Source organism: Hippocampus comes, unplaced genomic scaffold (genome assembly GCF_001891065.2).
Source record: "Hippocampus comes isolate QL1 unplaced genomic scaffold, H_comes_QL1_v1.1 scaffold176, whole genome shotgun sequence".
Taxonomy (NCBI): domain Eukaryota; kingdom Metazoa; phylum Chordata; class Actinopteri; order Syngnathiformes; family Syngnathidae; genus Hippocampus; species Hippocampus comes.
Genome location: NW_017805826.1, coordinates 734,406 through 754,418, shown reverse-complemented (window position 1 = coordinate 754,418; position 20,013 = coordinate 734,406). Strand labels below are relative to the sequence as shown.

General features: G+C 42.0%; 1 protein-coding gene across 2 annotated transcripts in view; it reads left to right on the top strand.

Moving 5' to 3' along the window:
* The window catches only part of mboat2a (membrane bound O-acyltransferase domain containing 2a), a 44,543-nt gene that overhangs the window by 10,245 nt on the left and 14,285 nt on the right, over positions 1–20,013 (top strand). For both annotated transcript variants that reach the window (XR_002170273.1, XM_019887144.1), the window contains exons 2-3: positions 12,467–12,612; positions 15,485–15,562. Coding sequence is in view for 1 of the 2 variants with exons in the window: in XM_019887144.1 (XP_019742703.1) it covers positions 12,467–12,612; positions 15,485–15,562 (224 nt within the window). In the remaining variant the exon portion in view is untranslated. The remainder of the gene's footprint in view (positions 1–12,466; positions 12,613–15,484; positions 15,563–20,013) is intronic.

Below are 20,013 nucleotides of genomic sequence, written 5' to 3'. Positions count from 1 at the left end.
ATATGTATACACACACACACACTAGTACTACAGTGGACCCCAAACTACTTCATTTATTCTTGGAATTTTTTTCACATGCTTTTAAATTTTATTTATTTAAAAAATTATTTATTTTCTTTGTTGTGTTTATTTTATTTTTTTTAGATTTATATATACTTAGATTTAATGATAGGCTTATTTTTGCAATTCCCGCAAAGAGCAGAGTTCCATTGTATATATATAATATGTATACACACACACACACTAGTACTACAGTGGACCCCAAACTACTTCATTTATTCTTGGAATTTTTTTCACATGCTTTTAAATTTTATTTATTTAAAAAATTATTTATTTTCTTTGTTGTGTTTATTTTATTTTTTTTAGATTTATATATACTTAGATTTAATGATAGGCTTATTTTTGCAATTCCCGCAAAGAGCAGAGTTCCATTGTAACTCGATGGCAGATATGCTTAGTTGCCCTATACAACCGTGTGAGTAATTTTTGGCGGATTTGAATATTTTGAGTGAGGTGATTTTTGTGAAAAAAAAAATTGCACAAAATTCATTCTTGCACTTAATTTTGATTTTATTTTCAGCAGTTTTGTGCCATCGTTGAAATGTTTTTTGTTTTTTTTTATTGTATTTTTGTTATGCAAGAGGGCCTTTTGCACTGGAAAACAAAAAATCATTGTGTGAGGTTATTTTGTAGTTTGATTCAAACCCTTCGTTATTGAATACTGGATCTTTTATACATATATTGAGAAATGTCATAAGAAAAATGAAATAGATTAAGAGTCTATATTTAGGAGATATGAACATATTTTGTGGGTATTTAAAATATGCATTTTTGTTAAACTGTACACCTGGTTAGGAAGCATGCCGTGTGGCCCACCCCAGTAGCACTGATGAAAAATTGTGGACCCCTCTAGCATTTAAGTTACCTATCCCTGCTCCAAGGTCTTCATTGGGGCAAAACATTTCTTGAAAGGAGGCGCGCGCGCGCACACACACACACACACACACACACACACACACACACACACACACACACACACACACACACACACACACACACATGCCCACTGCTTTGGGGGGAATGGCTGATTGTTTGGCTATTTATAGCCAGCCTGCCCGCAGAGTCCACAGGGGATCAGTGTCGGCGCTTTGCCTACTTTGCCACATATTACAGACCAAAGCCAACGGCGGACCGCTCGCTACTTCTCTACGTTCCGCACCATTCATTTGTATTTATTTTGGCGGATTTGTGAACTAATTGGCAATGCAAGAATGGTGAGGTTTTTTTTTTTTGTTGTTTTTGTTGTTGTTTTTCTTTTTGCGTAGTTGCTGACTTGCTACCACTGCTGTGTGAGAGCTTTGAATGTTTGGCTTCGCCTTTGCACCGGTCTCGTGTTAGCCGCTTCCTCCAGCTGAACGTGTCTGTCGACCAGCAAAGAGCAGCTCCTGTTTTTAGCTCGGGGCAAAACATTTCTTGAAAGGAGGCGCGCGCGCGCGCGCACACACACACACACACACACACACACACACACACACACACACACACACACACACACACACATATGCCCACTGCTTTGGGGGGAATGGCTGATTGTTTGGCTATTTATAGCCAGCCTGCCCGCAGAGTCCACAGGGGATCAGTGGCCCAGGTCATGGTAGAAAACACCTCACTGTAGGTTTTCACAGTCCACTGCCTGCCACCTCTTGCATTCTGCAGCCTTGATTGTTTGTACTGTTTTGAAGTTAAACCTCATCACGTAGAACAAAGCGTCAAACTTTTCTTTGCTAGTGAAAAGAACACGCGTCTTGAATCTTCAGACTTCCCACCAAGACGTTGGGCTGGTCCACATTCCACCGACCTGTCTTCCCAAGTTCCTCTTTTTGCACTCATTGTTCATTAGCAAACACTGGATCCTTTATTTTTATTTTTTTAATAGATTAGATTCGATTTCACTTCATTTTCTGTTTTGGTTGCGCTTTCATTTTGAGAGTGCGGGATCAGTTCAGTGCCCTTTCAACAGATGTCCAAGGTGTAGCGCTGCCTTTTAACCGAGTAAGCGAACCCTGAATAAGATGAGTGGTATAGGAAGTGGATCGATATACAAATAAGAACATTGCAAAACCTTTGCTGTATAAACCACTGTAATATATATGCCTGCCAGAAAAAGTCGTTTTGGACTGAAACACGACACGCTTGCACAGCAGCTGCTTGTCCTGTCAGCTCTTATCTAATAGCATATTTGGTGGATTCTTCATTGGAGAAAATGTGGCTTTAGAATTTGAGGAATGCTAAGAGTAAGCATCTGCTGGTTGCAGAAGACCGATTCATTTCTTCATCTTGGCAGAAGAAACCGAATAATCTTTGTTTTAGAAGTGAGGTACAGTAGAACCTACAAAGTCACCTTTAAGCTCATAGTAATTAGGAGTTTAGCCAATTTTAGGACATCTGTCATAATGTATGATGCCAGCTGTCCGCGTACCTCGCTCGACCTCATTTCAACCAGCATCAAAGGATTACTGTGTTTTGATTTTTCCTTTCGTTTATTCTGGCTTGTTATCCTCAAGAAGCGTTATGTTTCGAGAACAATCTCCACCAGAAGTTGTAGTGAAGCACACGGTTAAGCGCTGAAATTACTTCAGCTGGACCATCTCTGAAGGGCAGGAATGGGCAACTGGTAGCCGCCGGGTCCCATGCGGGCCCGCATCCTCATTGGTCCCTCGATTTAATTTTTGAAAAATTATAAAAATATTTCCATGATCAGTTTTAAGTTGTAATAACACAGTTCACCAGTAGATGGTAGTCATCGCTTAATAGCGCTTCCATCGGGTCGTTCTCCATCAGAGAGGTCATTTGGGGGTAAAAACTAGGAAATCATGACGTTCAGATGAATTAGGAAGCAAACTACATGTTCAACGAATTTAAAAGCAAGCCTTTGTGCCTCGTCTCCTTCGAGGCTATATCAGCAATGACATATTTCAAACTGAGTTGCAACTACAAAAAGTTTCACAAAGCTGCTCCCATCGCTGATCTCAAATCAAAAGTAGACAAACAGTAGCACTTCATTTTTTCCCCCCGAACAAGAACCATTGACAGTTTGTTTTTGGCGCATAAGGAGCTACCAAAATGTGAGCCCCCCAAAAATATGGCGGTTGCGACAAGTGGCTGTTGTTACCAATGGCAGAAATGCATCGGGCTCCTTCAACAAAGCAGAATGAACAGCAGTTTTCTGTATCATGAGGGTTGAGTTAGTAAGCCTGTTCATTTGTAGATTTTGATTGACATGCGGGACAAACATCAAACATTTATATCTTTGAGTAAGTTGATTTTCTTGGGAAAAACAAAACAAAACAAATGAGTTCTTGCACTCCATCAATGCCAAGAAGAAACCCTTACAATGGGTGCCCATTTTGTGTTGTTGCTTAGAACACTTTAAGACCCTTTTCGGAATATTTTCATTTTTAGGCTCGAAAACACAGGTGTCAAAGTCAAGGCCTGGGGCCAGATCCCCCCCCCCCCCCACGTCATTTTATGTGGCCCGCAGGAGCAAATCATGTGTGTCAACTTTCATAATTCTTGCTGAAATCTGTACCGAAATGTCAAATTGTCATGGATAATAAATAACGTTGAGATTTTGCGCCGTAACTCCGAAGTGGCCCATGACAAGAAATGAGTTTGACACCCCTGCTCTAAAATGTTGCAAAAGCAACATTGTTGGTTTTCATTGAAAACTATATCACAGAAATGACCCCTTAGCTGAGTTTATGCTGGCCTTGATTCCCTCCCTGCAACCGTGGAGGCAGTGCTGGAAATCTGCCCAAGTCATTGAGGACAACAGCTGAAGGAAGGAAAGGAACATAGCCTGCGCACACCAGGGCTGGAGTCTCTCATAGGTTTGTGCTCACTGGTGGAGGAGTGAGATGTAACGAGGATTAAACAAGAAAGGGGTTTTATGCCACTGGGCCTCTAAATGTATGCCCAAGTTGTGCATGTGTCTCGACGTCGTAAGAGTGTGAACGGCAGCGTCCGATCGAGAGGCGCGCTTGCGCTTTGCAGCTATTTTTGTCCACATGGACCCATTTGCCACTGGGATGTAGCCCCCTGTTGCACGGCTTGAGACTTCCATGCAAAGATGCAGCTTCAAGGCCATCAACTCGGTCACTGTTTATCCATGTGTACTTTCATTCCAATTTTGTTTAGCATTCCAATGATTTTCAAAGAGTATGTTCCACATGGGTGTTTTTTTTTGGGGGGGCGGGGAGACTGAATACAGATGTGATCGCTGGATAGGATCGGCAGACATGTTTCATTTTATGCAACATTGGTGATTGGTTGCCATGTCATCATTTGCCAGTCGATCAATAAAGTTATTGATGGCATCTGCAAAATTTGACATGACAGGAAAATCAATCTCATTCACTTCAGGGATGTTGTGTGTCGCCATCGTCAATAATCCAAGGTTTCTCACTATATACAGTCGGGTTTTTTTCCATTTCTTTTCCCAATATTTTTAATTGTCATTTGTTTTTATATTTTGTGTGAGTGTATGTTTTTCCTTTGTGCTGCAAGACAAATTAAGAATTGTGAGCTTCACAATAAACCCCGGTGGCCCGGTTGTCCTGTGGTTAGAAGCGTCGACCTCACAGTGCAGAGGTCGTGGGTTCGATCCCGGCTCCAGCCTCCCTGTGTGGAGTTTGCATGCTCTCCCCTAGCCTGCGTGGGTTTTCTCCGGGTACTCCAGTTTCCTCATTCCAAAAAAACATGCATGGCAGGCTGATTGAACACTCTAAATTGTTCCAAGGTGTGAGTTTGAGTGTGAATGGTTGTTCGTCTTTGTGTGCCCTGCGATTGGCTGGCAACCGGTTCAGGGTGTCCCCCGCCTACACCCCAAAGACAGCTGGGATAGGCTCCAGCACCCCCCGCGACCCTTGTGAGGATCAAGCGGATCGGAAGATGGATGGATGGATGGATGGATGGATAATAAACCCCCCACTCAAGTGAAGTGAAGAAAAAAATGGAGCCCTTCAGTACTCTATGCCACAGTCACCAATTCATTTTTGAATTATTGAAGGGGAGGAACAGTCAAAGACACTAATACACAATGAGGACACTCACAAGGGATTGATGGCATTTCTTATGAATGGGTGATGTGGATTTTTTTTTCACGCGACCAGGTAAAGTATGCGATCCACAATGCTTTGAAATTTTTTTTTTTTTTTTTTTTTTTTTTAATGGACAGAGAACCCCAAGAAAATCGCCATCTCACTAAAACCGTCCCTGGTTTTTCTCCTCCCCAATGCGTCCCTGCTCACCTGACCATAAAAAGCCTCACCGAGGGAAGAGAGCGGTGCACAGCGGGTGAAGCAGAGTGGGTGGAAGAAGTTCAAAACGACAAGTGGGCACGGGAGAATTTCGGTGAATGTGGAAAAGTATAAATGCCTGGAGAAGCATTCCGTTTCTCACACATACTCACCACATATTTCTACAGACACACACACACACACACACGCACACACACACACACACACTGCGTTTGAATGAGCTTCAGGAAGCTGGCTTATCTCTCTCCCACTTGCAGCGGCTCTGACTTCCTCCTCCCACTCGCTCTGCCAGTCGGTGTATGAGGCTAAATGTTCCACAGCTCTGTAACCACCTCTGCCAGTAGGAACTGCCTGTGAGCGTATTGCCCCTAAACACGAATCATCGACTGTTACCTGCTACCCACCATTGAGTTATTTAAGAGAAAGAATTGTTCGATGTTCTCCACTACCAGAATTATTTGTGGCATTGTGTCCTGTGCTAGCCCAAAAGCAACAAGCTTCTGGCATTCCAAAGTTCTCTTCCTCTTTTAAAAACATAAGGCCAAGGTTAGCGCGTAGTGTGTGGCGTGATTTTGGGCGTTGGGCGGTTTTCTTTCCCCTTGTCAGTATGAGCATTATGTCAGTAAAAAAATCTTTCACTTTTGACTTTTGTACAAAAGTGCATTTCAGTCTGTATTTTTATTTGTACAGTATTTCTTTTTTCATACTTCATACTGCAGGAGTTGGATGTGGACTTTTTTAAATCAGTCTTTTTGCTTAAATCTCTCTCTCTCTCTCTCTCTCTCTCTCTCTCTCTCTCTCTCTCTCTCTCTCTCTCTCTCTCTCTCTCTTTCTCTCTCTCCATTCATCCATTTTCCAATCCGCTTATCCTCACAAGGGTCGTGGGGGGTGCTGGAGTCTATCCCAGCCGTCTTCGGACAGTAGATGGGGGACACCCTGAACTGGTTGCCAGCCAATCGCAGGGCACACATAGACGAACAACCATTCACGCTCAAACTCACACCGAGGGACAATTTCAAGTGTTCAATCAGCCCGCCATGCATGTTTTTGGAATCTGTGGTCCTGAGATACCAGGTTACGAGCAGCGAGCAATAAAGAAGTTGAAGAGAGCCGTACTTAATGCTTTTCATTTGACTACCTTATATTTATGGCTTACAAGTGTTTTTTTTAATACCTGTAATTAGGATTTTACTACTGCAATAGCTTAGGTTTTCAGTTACATAGACATTTGCATCATTGGAGAAACACAATTCTTTGGATGTGTATTAATTCCTTTCTACTAGACAGTCTTTACAAATTGGACTATGATCCTCACATAAAGGTCTCAATCCAGGGCAAAAAGTCTTTGACATTGCAAGAAATGATCAGCTTGATCCTTTGCGAGTCTTTTCTCCAGAGAGTCACACAACATGATTCCTCAGAACCGATCCGTCATTTTTCATACGCTCTTATTTGATACAGAGCACAATGGAGCTCGACACACTGCAGTCTCTTGGTTGGTCAATCGAGAACAATCACAGAACAGAACAAACATTCCGTTTCTCAGATTGAAGCTGATTAACTGTCCCTGAGAACTTATCCGCAATCACTCCAAAAACCGGTTCTAAATATGAATCCGCCTTAAATAACTGTTTGATGTTTGCTTTGAGTTGTGCTTTTCAGGTTAGATGAGTTTTGAACAGTATAGCCATTGAATGGATGCCCTGTCACCCAACACCATTGCCGAACAAATACAGACAGTCAGTTTTTTGTTAAGACAGACAATGGATGGTATGGCCGCCAAAGGCCTTCTGCCCCGCTGCTGTCCATACTTCCACTCGGATCAACCGGTGGCCTGTCTCCGAAATAGAAATTTTCTTCTTTCTGTGTTCCCATTTTTTTTTAAACGCCTTACGAACCTCCCCGCGGTGCCACTGTTCAAGCTTTCCATCTGAAACAGTGCGCGCATCGAACCCCAGGGTATGTTTTCAGAGTGGATCAATAATGGAGAAAGGGATCCATGTATTATGGATGAAGAAACATTGTACCCAAGCGCAGAAGCAAAATGTGTATTCACTAACGTACAAGACAAGTCTGCTGATGGATGCACTCGAATGCCTTTCGTGTTGCCTTTTAACCAAACCTCTGCACATTATATAACGACAGTATATGATTTGTTTCTGCGTTTGATGCAATGTTGTGCAATGTTGCAATTTTTCTTACCAGTCACCACCTCACGTTTCGATTGTTCTTTTGTGAGTTACGGCGGTCACAGAGGCCCCTGCAGCTCATTAAACAACCACAAAGCGGAGGGAACGAGAACTCGCAAAGTCATCTCAACAATTTAAACATTAATCGGTTTCACCGAAAAAGAAACAGAGCCCATGGTTGCAGGTTTAAGTTCAAATAAAAAAAAAAAATGCTAAAGCTAACTCAAGCTTAATGATTCTTGTCGTTGACAGGCTAACTTGGGTGAATTCGTAACTCAAAGTTCACCAGTACAATTCATTCAAGTGGTACCTGTTGCTTGTTGTTGCCACGTCGTGAAATCCTAGTGAACTCTAGTGGGAAGTGGTTCGGTGTAACTCATGATGTGACCCAACATCTAGCGGCGTTATAGCTGAAGCTTGCGCATACCTTTTTTAAATTTGGCTCTCAAAAGCAAAAAATTAATCCAGCGCCGACTTGTGACTTGAAAACTCATAAATTCGTGCATGAATCAAGTAAGTCACTTTAGCATTGTAGGATCAAATTGTCGTACGGTCTTTAAGTGGTCAAGTTTGAAATTCAACCACAATTTTGGGACAAAATAGGCATTTTGGGTGGCACTGCACTGCAGAGTGTGAACGTGAGTGATCATATTGCAAGATAGGGCACAGGCTGGCCTTCGATTCGTGAAAATCAACGAATAATTGATGTCCATGATTTAAAAAAAAATGTTTTAATGAACCTCAAAAATAGCGTTTGGATAGGCTCAAGTGTGAGCCAAGAGAGGACAAGCGGTATAGAAAATGGATGACTGGTTATTCCATGTTTCCATTTTTACCCTTGTGTGACAATTTGTCAGAAGAAAGGCTGCATCAAGCAAATATTTTTTAGAATCGAGTATTCTACTGATTGTCCCATCAATTCGAGTAAGATGATAATGAGTCTTGCCCTTCCTGTAATTTTGCAGCATTTAACTTTGGCTACCAAATAACCTATTAATGATGTGTGGCGTAGCCAAGCCTTATTCCTGTAAATTATATTCCATTGATCGTTTTTTTTTTTTTTTTTTTTTTGGTAATCAAATACAGTAATTCTAGTTACTCGAATCCTTTCAGCCCTAGTGACAAATATGCCCTATTATGCGCGTCACTAAATTTGATTGTTTTTACCTACTGCTAATAATGTTTTTATGATCAGATTATTCTTGATACTTTATTTGCAATGAGAGTTAAAAAAAAAAAAAATCCAAACAAGTCGACCAGGGTTATTGGCAGGATGGTGTTCCATGTTGGAGGTTCCTGTCCCTTCCTGAACTTTGACTCGACTTTCACTCTGCTACCCTTGACTGTTACCTTGAAGAATACGGTTCTTCCCTCACACCTTCCCAATCCACCACCTGACATTCCGTTGTTGCTGTGCAATATGTCACCACCTTGGGATGGCCTCTGACTTCACCCTCAAAGTTCAAGTTCCTCAATATTTGGCCTGTTTGTCTATCTAAACCTTTCAGTCCCTTTTTTTAAAGAAACACCCACACGTGGAAACTGCTCTTTTATGATTTCATGTACAAACACAGTGGCAGGTGTTTGATGATCTGTGGAGGGCAGAGGGCATGGCCACAAATACACACGCATTGATAAATTGTTTTTTTACCGTGCATGTAAGAAACTATTTGACACGGATTGCTTCTTTTGCCTCCGTGGTGATCTGACGGTGGCTATTTCGGTTGGACCAACCAGCTGCGAGATCCTCTGCAAAAAGAGCAGCTTGGAGTAATCAAAGCGTGAAATGAGTTTCAAATCTGTGTGTTTGGTAAACACGCTGTGGCCCTCGCGCTAGAGGAGGTTACGAGAAGGGTCACTTGATGGGATTTGTTGATTGCCGAGGCCTGGTTTTATTTTTAGCCCCGAGAGGTGAAGCAGAGTCTATTTTTATCTGAATGATGGAGGTAGCTGCCAGTCAATATGCAGTCGCCTCTTATTGACGCCCAGCTGCCTATGAGTTATATGCAGGCGCAAATAGAATGGAAATACGATCTGACGTTCCGTTTTAGAGGAGAAGTTTGCTTGATATGAATACAATAGCGAGCGAGCCTTTTAGTTTCAATGCTCTTGCTTGATTGCCGTTGTCTTTCTTATCCTTCTTGGTGCCATATTAGCCATGACAACAGTAGAAAATCGCAACCTGCTAGACTCACGAACAAAGAATCGACACATTTGAGGGAAACAACTCTTAATCAATGAATTAATCAATCCTGGTTTGGTGGACAGCAGGGGTCGTCAGTTAAGTTAAAGAGGTCCAATTAACGGTCTTCGTTCTGTGCACGATTGCAAATATTTCATCAGCGCCAATTGACAATTGACATTTATACAATCCCGTCGCAGTCCAGCAATGTTGTTGTTGATTTTTCACACTGAACTGGAATGACTAGTAAAATAATTTTAAATAATGTGCTCATGAATAAGTTATATTACGTGTCTGAAAATGGAAAATGAGTTGCTATTGTTTACTAATGCTCATACGAAAACCAATCTGAACTATTGTCAGTAACTTTGCAGCGACTCTTTTTTTTTTTTTTTTGAAACCCCAAATAATCTGCTCACTGAGCAAGATGAGTGGAAGCTGTTGAGCTATAAACTTCATTATTATTTCCCGTTGGCGGAATGGCATCATTTTTCTGTTATCGTGCAAGGCAGATACTGTATAGGTAAAGTCCAAAACTAAATGTAGACCCTGCGCTCAAAAGTTTGTCCAACCTTGGTGTATCATCAAGATCCCCCCCCCCCCCCAATTTGGCTAGCGGCCCTGATGTATGCATTTGAGGCTATATCGGTCTCACTGGCTCTCTCATGAATCATGCAGGAAGCATAGATAATGGATGCCGTTTGTGGTGTCTCTAGCCTTTCACTGCTTACCGGACAGACAGATCTATTTGCATGACCTATATTTACCAGCCTGCCATTGTGCTGCCAGTGAGTGGGACATCAAACAAGCATGTTGGCTTCTGATCAGATGAGTGTCTGCTGTCTAGTGATGTTTACTGCGTATTACACCGTCTAAAATTTTAAAGCGCTCGGTTTAGGACTTGAGTCAGAGTGTCGACTGGTCAGCTGAAACTGTGGTTTGTTCCATACGCTGGTACTTTTTATTATACAGGAAGATATTCATAAGGTATAGGATTAATGAAAAAGCTTCAAGCTTCGCTGATGCCATTAAAGGGTTAAAGAAGAGTTTCAGTACTTTTTATGACACAATGTACAAACCACTGTGTGCAAATGTGCACAATTCGGTTAGAGATTTTGACCTACCTGTTGAAATATGTCGTCTCAGCAGCCAAAATTCACACAAATACCGGCGAGCAAGGTGGCCCCAAAAAATATCAACACTCTCCCACTCCCCAATATATAGATACTGTGATTGAAAACAATTGCTAATGAAATTTAAAATATATTTATATTTCAGCCTACCATTGGATGAAGTAGATAAGTGTGTAGTCTTAGTGGCCAAAATGCAGTCAGTGGGCAATCGAGGCAGCCACTTAAAAAAAATAGCCATACATAGACTATAAGCCTACCTGTGAATAAAACAGTGAAGAATGTAGACTCTGTGGCCAAAATGCAGGTGAGTATGTGGCGCACAATGCACATTGAATTGGCGCGATGTAATGTGCAGAAGGAGTAAAAAGAGCAAAGAGGATTGACCAATTTAGGTGGATAAAACTTCATATTACATATTAATTAATTATTCATATTAGTTTATTTATTAAATCTGTACTGGCCTGGTTGGGTCAGCATCAGGGAACTGCGGGGTAGCCCCACACAGTCACATGGTGGCCCGGACCATCGGGCCACCATTAAGGTTGGACCCTGGGGAAAATGTAACTGGATGTTTGTGGTTCACTGTAGACTGTAAATGAAATTGCACATAGATGTGAATGGCCATGTGTCTTTATATTCATTGCGATTGATTGGCGACTAGTCCGGGATGTATCTCACCTCTCCCCCAATGTCAGACGTGATAGATTCCAGCCAACTCTAATGACCCTAATGTATAGAAAATGGCTTTTGGGATGAGAGAATCTGTTTCTGAACATTCTTATCTTCTGTTCTGACACCGGTGTCGTATTGACCAGAATAATGGTATCCAAACGTGTTGTGCCGGAGTAGAGTTCTGAGTGGATGTAGCTCACCTTCCTATAGCTGACACCCTGTTGATTTTTTTTTTAGATAGCAAACAAGTTGAGACTGACTCAACAGCACTTCTCAGACAAGAGGTGCGCTCCATTTTGAGAACCTTCGCTAGGCACTAATGTCGACCACAACTCGTGCCCAAACTTGCAAAGAAACTAACCGGCCCAGTTGGGCCAGCTTGACTTCAGCTCATATTTTAGTGGGTTTTTATACAACACAAATCCTGTCTTGACTAAAATCCCATAACAAGAAAATTGTGCTGTGTTTGAAAGCTGGAACAGATTGTCATTTTGGAACTCTATTGGCTACGTGATTAAATTGAGTTGCGAGATTGGTCACGGAATGAAACCTGTGATTCAAGGTACCACTGTATGAGTTTTATAAAGCTATGACTCAACCGTGCCCTGTGATGTAATTTACAATTACGCACACACACACACACACACACACACACACACACACACACACACACACACACACACACACACACACACAAAAAGCAGAACTGATCTTGCAGACCACAGTTACTAGCGAGCTAGCCACAAAAGCTTCATTTTATGAGTTTACTGAGCACTATTTGTGGTCCTTTAACTCACATTATTCCCACAATCTGTACATGTTGAAGTAGGATGTAGAACGCGAGGTAACGCGTCAGGTTTATTTCTGTTTGTTTCAGTCTGTCATCGTTATCAGAGTAGCAGCTTAGCCACTGAAATGCATCTGGCTATATGGTGACTGTCTAACGATGCCATGTTGTGTTTCCCTGCGCAGGTTAACTTTGTGGCAGGCCAATTGTTTGCGCTGCTCATGGCCGTGTGGTTCCGTCTCTACCTCCACCCCAGTAAGACCAGTCCCTTCGTCAGACATGTTGTGGCCACTCTGCTGGGCTTCTATTTGGCTCTCTTCTGCTTTGGCTGGTGAGTCACTCCTCCTGTAATGTAAAATAACGTGCTATTCTTTAGCTTCCTTCCTTCCTTTCATTTATTGATCCCTTCCGTCAAACAAACAACTGAATGTGCACTGAGCATCCCCTGAGAGTGTTTTCAGGTGAGGGTTTTGGTCATCGACGACTTTAGTTCACAGTTGATTAAAGGGAGGGACAAGGTGTTCTTCTCGATTACAGCTGAGAAGATTATTCCGTATGCAGTATTGTTTTTCTATGGCGTGATGGGTGAAATTTAACACCCGGGTCTCATTGCCCAACATCCCTTTCAATTGTCATTCTTATCTTAATGGGGCAAGCTGGAATGGCTATGTGAACGCACATGTTTCAGCTTTGGTGCGTTCTGTCTGAAATCCTACAGTGACGCCCCTGATGCCAATTTACCCAGAAGACATTATGAAAGCAGCTAATTGTGTTCAATGCAACAGGGCGGGATAAGTGAGTGTCAGGTTTTAAACTTCACAGCCCCCGTCTCAGAATACCCGGCCTGCAGGTAGTCGCTGTTCTGTCACTGTTAAGACTTTAGCAACTTTTACAATGCCTGAGAAAAACATCCATTCTCTTGATAACAGAAAAATAGACCACATCGATGAACGAAGTCATACTTTGTAATTTAGCCATTTTGGCCAAGTCTATACAATTCTAAATATTTTGAACCTGCATTTTAAATAAAGAAAAAACAAAAAAAAAACCACAGCAAAAGTACATGTACACACAATACATTGAAGTAGTTGTGAGTGAAACACTGTTTTCACAATCATGTAAATCTCAACAACAAAAGACGAACTCATATGTGAGTGAAACTGACCCTGTGTGCCCATGTAATATACAGTTTGGGTGCTAGCTGATAGGAAGTGGAATTAAAAAAAAAGCTACACAGTATCTTTACCATGTTATTAAAAAAAAAGTCCTACTGTCAGCCTGACAACGTCATAGCAGCGGGTTTGTCTAAAATGGATCGATACAGAGGACGCTTATGTTGTTGAAAGCATGCCAGACAATGTTATTTGCTACATTAATAGGCTATAATGTCAGATAGATTGCTGTGCCCTAGTAGGTTTTAGAGAGCAAGCATGGGGCGCTTTTACTTTCAAATTTGGTGCATAAATTCCAACTGGACTTTCTGATGTAATCAGAGAAGGCTTACGGTGCAAGCAATGCAACTTTCTTTTGCATAATTCATGAATTATATCATGTTGAATTTGTTATATTGACATGGAGTAAATCACGGGTGTCAAACTCAAGGCCCGGGGAACAGATCCGGACCGCAAAAGCAAATCATGTGTGTCAGCTTGAATGATCCTTGCTAAAATCTGTACTGAAAGGCCCAATTGTCAGGTGTCGTAAATAAAGTTGACATTTTGCAAGTTTTGTTACCCTATTGACACTCATGTGAACACGAATGGATCAAACTATTATAGTTGACTGATTTCAAAACTGGTAATCCATCAATACGATAGGACGATTTATTTGGTTTCACTGTCATTAACGGCCCTCTGAGGGAAGATGTAACTCAAAAGTGCATATACTTGATTTACGCCATAAATCAAGTATATCCACACCCAAACCAAATACCAGTAGCGCTCCCAATATACTCTCTATTGTTAATTGTTATATTTATTATCCGATATGACTAACCTGTATTTCCGGTTTACTGTATAGTCACGATCTAACCTAACTTGATCATCCTCACATTGCTGCTACAAGTTGGACTTTTATAATGGACTACTCTCTTTTGACCCTTTCAGGTCCATATATTTTTCATTTTTTTCTCTTTATTTACGTATATATGATGTGACCATGTCCATCTGTTGAAAAACACACATCACGTCATCCATAGTGGCTGTTGTCCACATACACACGTCAAAATGTCTGAAGCCAGCTGCGATAGGCTCCATGCGACCATGAAAGCGGTAGAACAAATGGATGAATTGATATTATCCTAATCAGGTGTCGGTTGCTCTCCTGTGTCTGGATTAGACACATTTAGAATTGAAGAAGCCACATGGTTGATGGCGTGACTGCTTTCACAAGACATCATTTCCTCATTTTGGTGTCAGTCAGGGTGACAGAAAGAAGCAATTTGGGAGAATCCCTGCAAATGCTGCGTCATACGTTCTTGTTGTAAGACACTTTGACTTACAGTGTTGCAATTGCCTGACACTTTAAAGACTGGACTACTGAACATACAAACAAAAGTATTGAGACAGAAATTGTCGGCTGATTCTAATTCATCCGCAAGGTGTTTGGTCGGTTGCCATATCAGCAAGCCAGGATGGTCAGGTTTGGTGGTCAGTTGTTAGGTTCTATGCTGTTTCAAGTGTCTTGTGGGTGATTACTTAATCCCTCTTCAGTCAAAAATGCTTGAAAGAATGATGACCCATTGCAACATAATTCACTTAAACTCACCCTTTGGTAAAGAGTGTCCAACCGTGAAGATCATTGATGCCATTTATTCAATGCTTAACAGTAACTGAAACAACTGCGCAACTTATTTTTGCCTATGCTAAAATAACCTCTCTAATTTTAACACAGCAGCTAAAATAGTTTATGAATAAATGATTTTGTCTTGAAGCAGTTCAGAGCACTATTTGACTGCAACCAGCAGAGACCCTCTTTATGAAGTCTTTTATTTTGTGGGTTAGAGAAGAAAAATGGGATCCCCGAGCTACCGGCCGATCGCGATCGACGTATTGGGCACCGCTGACCTATGCTATTAGACTGTGAAATGATGTCCAATTTATTTGGACACCCTGTATTATATAAAATACAGAATGAATGATCGGTAATTTTGAAAAAGGAAATGGAGTCACATGTATATATTTCCATGATGTCCTTTGCTGCAGGTATTCCCTCCATTTCCTGGTGCAGAGCGGTTTGTCCTACAGCGTGATCGTCTTCGCCGGCCTGGAGCACATGCACAAGTAAGCGCTGCTCATGTTTTGCCTGCACAAATGGCCGCTCGGTGCGCAGCGAGGGCGCGGGGACAAGCGGGATCAGCGTCAGCCTCGTATGATCGACCGTCTGCGTTTGTTTGTCTGGCTCTGTTTGAGACATACGAGCCAGGGTTTACGATGACAATGATTCTGCCCTGAGGCCTGCGTCTGCGTGATGGCGGCTGATCGGGATACATACACACACAAACAGCCACACACGCTTTGATGCCTGGATTCAAGGTTACAAGCGCAGGTGTAAACAGACAATGTTTCCCCGTGGGCTGAGCACTGAAAATAGATGCTAACAAAACATCTTTTTTTTTTTGCGAAGCAGCTGCTCTGAAAAAGGACTCAGGGTGCATGACCATAACCTAAAACAAAGAACAGGATCATATTGAATAAAGTAAGCAACATGACGCGTAGGTCTTTTTTATTTTTTAACTCACATGCTCAAATAATATACACTACAAGACCAAATGGTAGAGGAAGTGTTATGGTATTAATTACAATTATGCTTATTTATGTGACTGTCACGTGAATTTTTCGTACTCTACAGATTACTGTTTCTAATACAGTGTATGTTGTCCGGCGAAGAGAGTTGAAGGGCGGGTGTCGAGTTTGACACCTACTGTATGCGTTAATCATTATACAATACGTCCTTTCGTTTTCATATTGTGCTGCAGCTTCGACCAAGTCAACACACCTTCACCGTATTTTCGGTGTCAAAGTTCCCCCTCGCACTGTGGCAGGATGCCCTGACATGCTCGTGTTTGCTGAGGGCGTTGAACCCACCGGGGTGGCTCGTCTTTGCATAACAAATGAGGCATTATTTTAGTGGTAGGCTGAGATTCTACTGTGACCTTGCGTGAGGGTAAAGTGGGTTACACATATACAGTACTTAATAGCAGCGGCAAATTGGAGAATTTTGTCCCCCCGTTCCAATCAAAGTCACCCAAGGTCTGATTGTCTGATGTCGGTAAAATGTTATCCTGGGCAATTATCCTGTAGCTCGTGGGCAAGGGTTTGGCGAGATCGCCTTCAAAGAAAATCTCAGATTTCCAATTTCTGTAAAAATATCATTTTTACACTTTGCTCACAGAAAATCAAATTATTCAAAATCAAAGTTTGCTGTCGCCTTTCGGAGAGTTGCTTTTATTTTGAGACAAATCAAATCTCAGATTTTTCTTCACAAAAATCCCATTTCTCATTATGATGTACAGGCTGCTGTGGCACATTTTAGGTTGCAACTGCTCGGTCAACGTCACATAAAAGCATACAATTCCATATGAAACTAATTTCCCTTTGCAATATGCATATTGTATCTGCCATTATCATGATGATATTTTTATAACATATTGTGCAGCCCGAATAAAAACTCATATGTTTTCCTCTTTACTTCCAGAAAACCAAGTTACAGGTTTTGCTATCTCCTTTCCACTATTTGCTTTATTTCCAGATACCAAACAAGCTTTGTAAATTTAGCATTAACTTAAAAATATATATATACTGTGCGCATATATTAACATCAGGACGAAGGGTGAGGAGGGGCAGTACAGCAGGTTGGCAGTTATATATATATATATATATATATATATAACATTGTCATTGAATCAGGATCATGTTTATGTTTTAGATATTTAACAATTTGAAAGCATATATGAGGTCTCAAATTGAGGGAGGAAAAAAAATCATATATCTTTTATTTAACGAACGATTAAACGTTCAGGGCTAGTGTACGTTGGGTTAAGAGTGATTATTTAGTTATTTCCCTGACCTGCTTGAAATGAAAGAAAGTACACACCTCGCTGTTGCCTTCCCTTGTGTGAGTTTGGCACAATTTTTACCACACTTGGCCCAGACCAAAGTCAATTTGTGTACCAACTGTCATCCTTGCGACTTTCATTCAGCCGCATGGATTGACTGTACAGTGTTGTGACAGCTTTATGCGCTGTGGTAACAGGTTTGAAACTGGCCCAGCATGACGCGAGGTGGAAGACAAACGCTTTGCTCGCCATGCCAGGCATCGTGTTTCACGGCATTCCCACTCTCCCGGCTGCCTCTGTGCCACTCCCCTTCCCGCCTTTGACAGTTCACCTGTTGGACATGTCCAACAGAATGTTCTCGAACGCGTTCAGTTTTCCAAGTGTGACACACAGCGCTACCTGCTGGTGAATGGGTGCAAGTACAAATAATGCTAACATATCTTGCATGTCCACTGGCGCTCAAGCGGACTTCACGCCACCTTCCAGTTGAATGGAGGTCAGAAACGCTTCAAGCGCATTGCAGTTTTTCATTGTGTGATGCGTTTGCCGAATTCGAAAAGAAAATCATTCCGACTGATGCAGGACACAACAATTCTCTTTTTAAAACCATGAAGACTTTATCAGGCCGCCCTGTATTAAAGTTTTTGACCCCAAGTTAGCTCAGCAGAAGTGAATAATGTTACACTTTGCACGATTTCCATGATAAGGACGCACTTGTCTTTAATTTACTTACATTGAAGTAGAGCAGGGGTGCCCAAGTGCAGCAGCGCACACTTGGAGCGTATTTGCGAATGCGCCCTGGACCTCGTCGCCCCCAAAGTCTCTGTTCCCTCATCGTGGGTGCAGTAATGTGCTGTTTGGTTGTTCAGAGTGCCCCCCAAAAAACGGAACCCAGTGCAGGCAGTACAAGGCTCGAACAGGGAAGATACATAGCTGCGTTCAAAAATTGTTAGAGCGCGCTCTGCACACCGTTTACAAGGGTGGGAAACCGTGTGTTTGGGGGTTAAAAAACCAAAAAGTACCTCTACTTTGTGGATTGCGCCTATTGCGGGTAATTTGTAGAAAGTAACGCTCGCGATAAACGAGGGATCACTGTATGAACAAATTCTAGTCTACTGTTTATGTTTAATGGTCATCTTAAATGAGAATAAGCAAAACCAAATAACATTGTGGACATCAGATGTAAATTGGGGGGAGAGTGTTTTTTTTTCTTTTTTTTTTTGCTTGACCTGCACCATGCGTCACCTGAGGAGGTTGCCTCCCCCTGACCAGCTGGCAAACGGCCAAGTTATGCCTGGGAGGAAGGAGCAGTGACGTCAGCAGCTGCGACCTTCTTCCTACTGCCACTCCCGCCTCAGCTGCTCAGGCGAGACAGATTATTTGCTCGTATTTCTCCGTTCAGGCAAGCTCTTTGGCATCTCAGTGAGGCGCTGGATTAATGCTTTGATTTGAGTGGCGTCGGGCCTGATTTGCAGATAACCTTTAGAACAGTCCCTCTCTGCGTTGCAAGCTGTTAGATGTGACATCATGTGGAAGCTGTGAAGCATACAGTGTGAATTACTGCATCGCAGCTGCTAGCGAAGCAGATGGAAATTTTCTCTGCGTGTATTTGAGTGGACACGGTGGTGCTGGGCTTCGAGGCATTTCAAACGCACATTTTAGTCTCTTTTGTTGGACTTTTGCATGCGTGGGTTTACATGCTCAAGTGCACCGTCCACTGCTGTCCCACAGAGATCCTTTATGCAAATTCCACAAATCCAAATCAGATGTGGATAATGGTAGAATCCCTGTTGCGCCTTCTACAAACATAGCTGCTGCATACACGCTCGCACACACGATCATGAAAAGCGCAGTTTTATGCTACTGGCGGCAAATGGGATCATGAAGAGGATTAAAAATGCTTCTGAACGCAAATGCTTTGTGAGCGGCTTATACTCGGAAAGTATACGACAGAATGTCATATAGTCCAACAAACATTGTCATGTATCCCAACATAATCTACATGGACACAAGGCAGCTACGATGCTGCCTATATCAATTAAATCACAGTTTTAATTGACGCTGTTTGAAAGGCATGATCTGACAATGTGAATTGTCAACCAGCGGCTGCCTGGCCATCAGTCCAGAATGTACCCCACCTCTCACCCAAAGTCATCTGAGATAATCTCGTGAAACCAATGAGGGAAAGTGCGGTCGAAAATGGATGCTGAGCATGGTTGTTTTTTTTTTTTTTCGTTGTTGTTGTTTTTTGTTAGAAAACAAACAAATAAACCAAAAAAAAACGTAGATGCAATCCAATTCTATAAAACTTCACACATCCCCGATATGAACGACAATGGTACTTGACCAAGGGTGAATGTTGCTTTTTATACCTATATATTTGATTATCAAGAGTCATGCACCATCACTTCACTAAGTTTTTCTCCCACTGTGTCACCAATGATTCATTCTTTATCTGATCCACATCCAAATTGTAGGTCCATCCCTTATGTTGCATTTCCATGAACGTTTGTAAAAACGACGTTTGTTTTTGCTGTCGATGAACACGCAACGGGCGATTAGACAAATAATCTCTTTTGTTGAGGCATTTGCCTATAGATGCCACAACATGCCGGCAAAGGGCTACTTTTGTCTAAATTAAGATCCTCAACTTACTTCAGCAGTTCCTTGGCACTA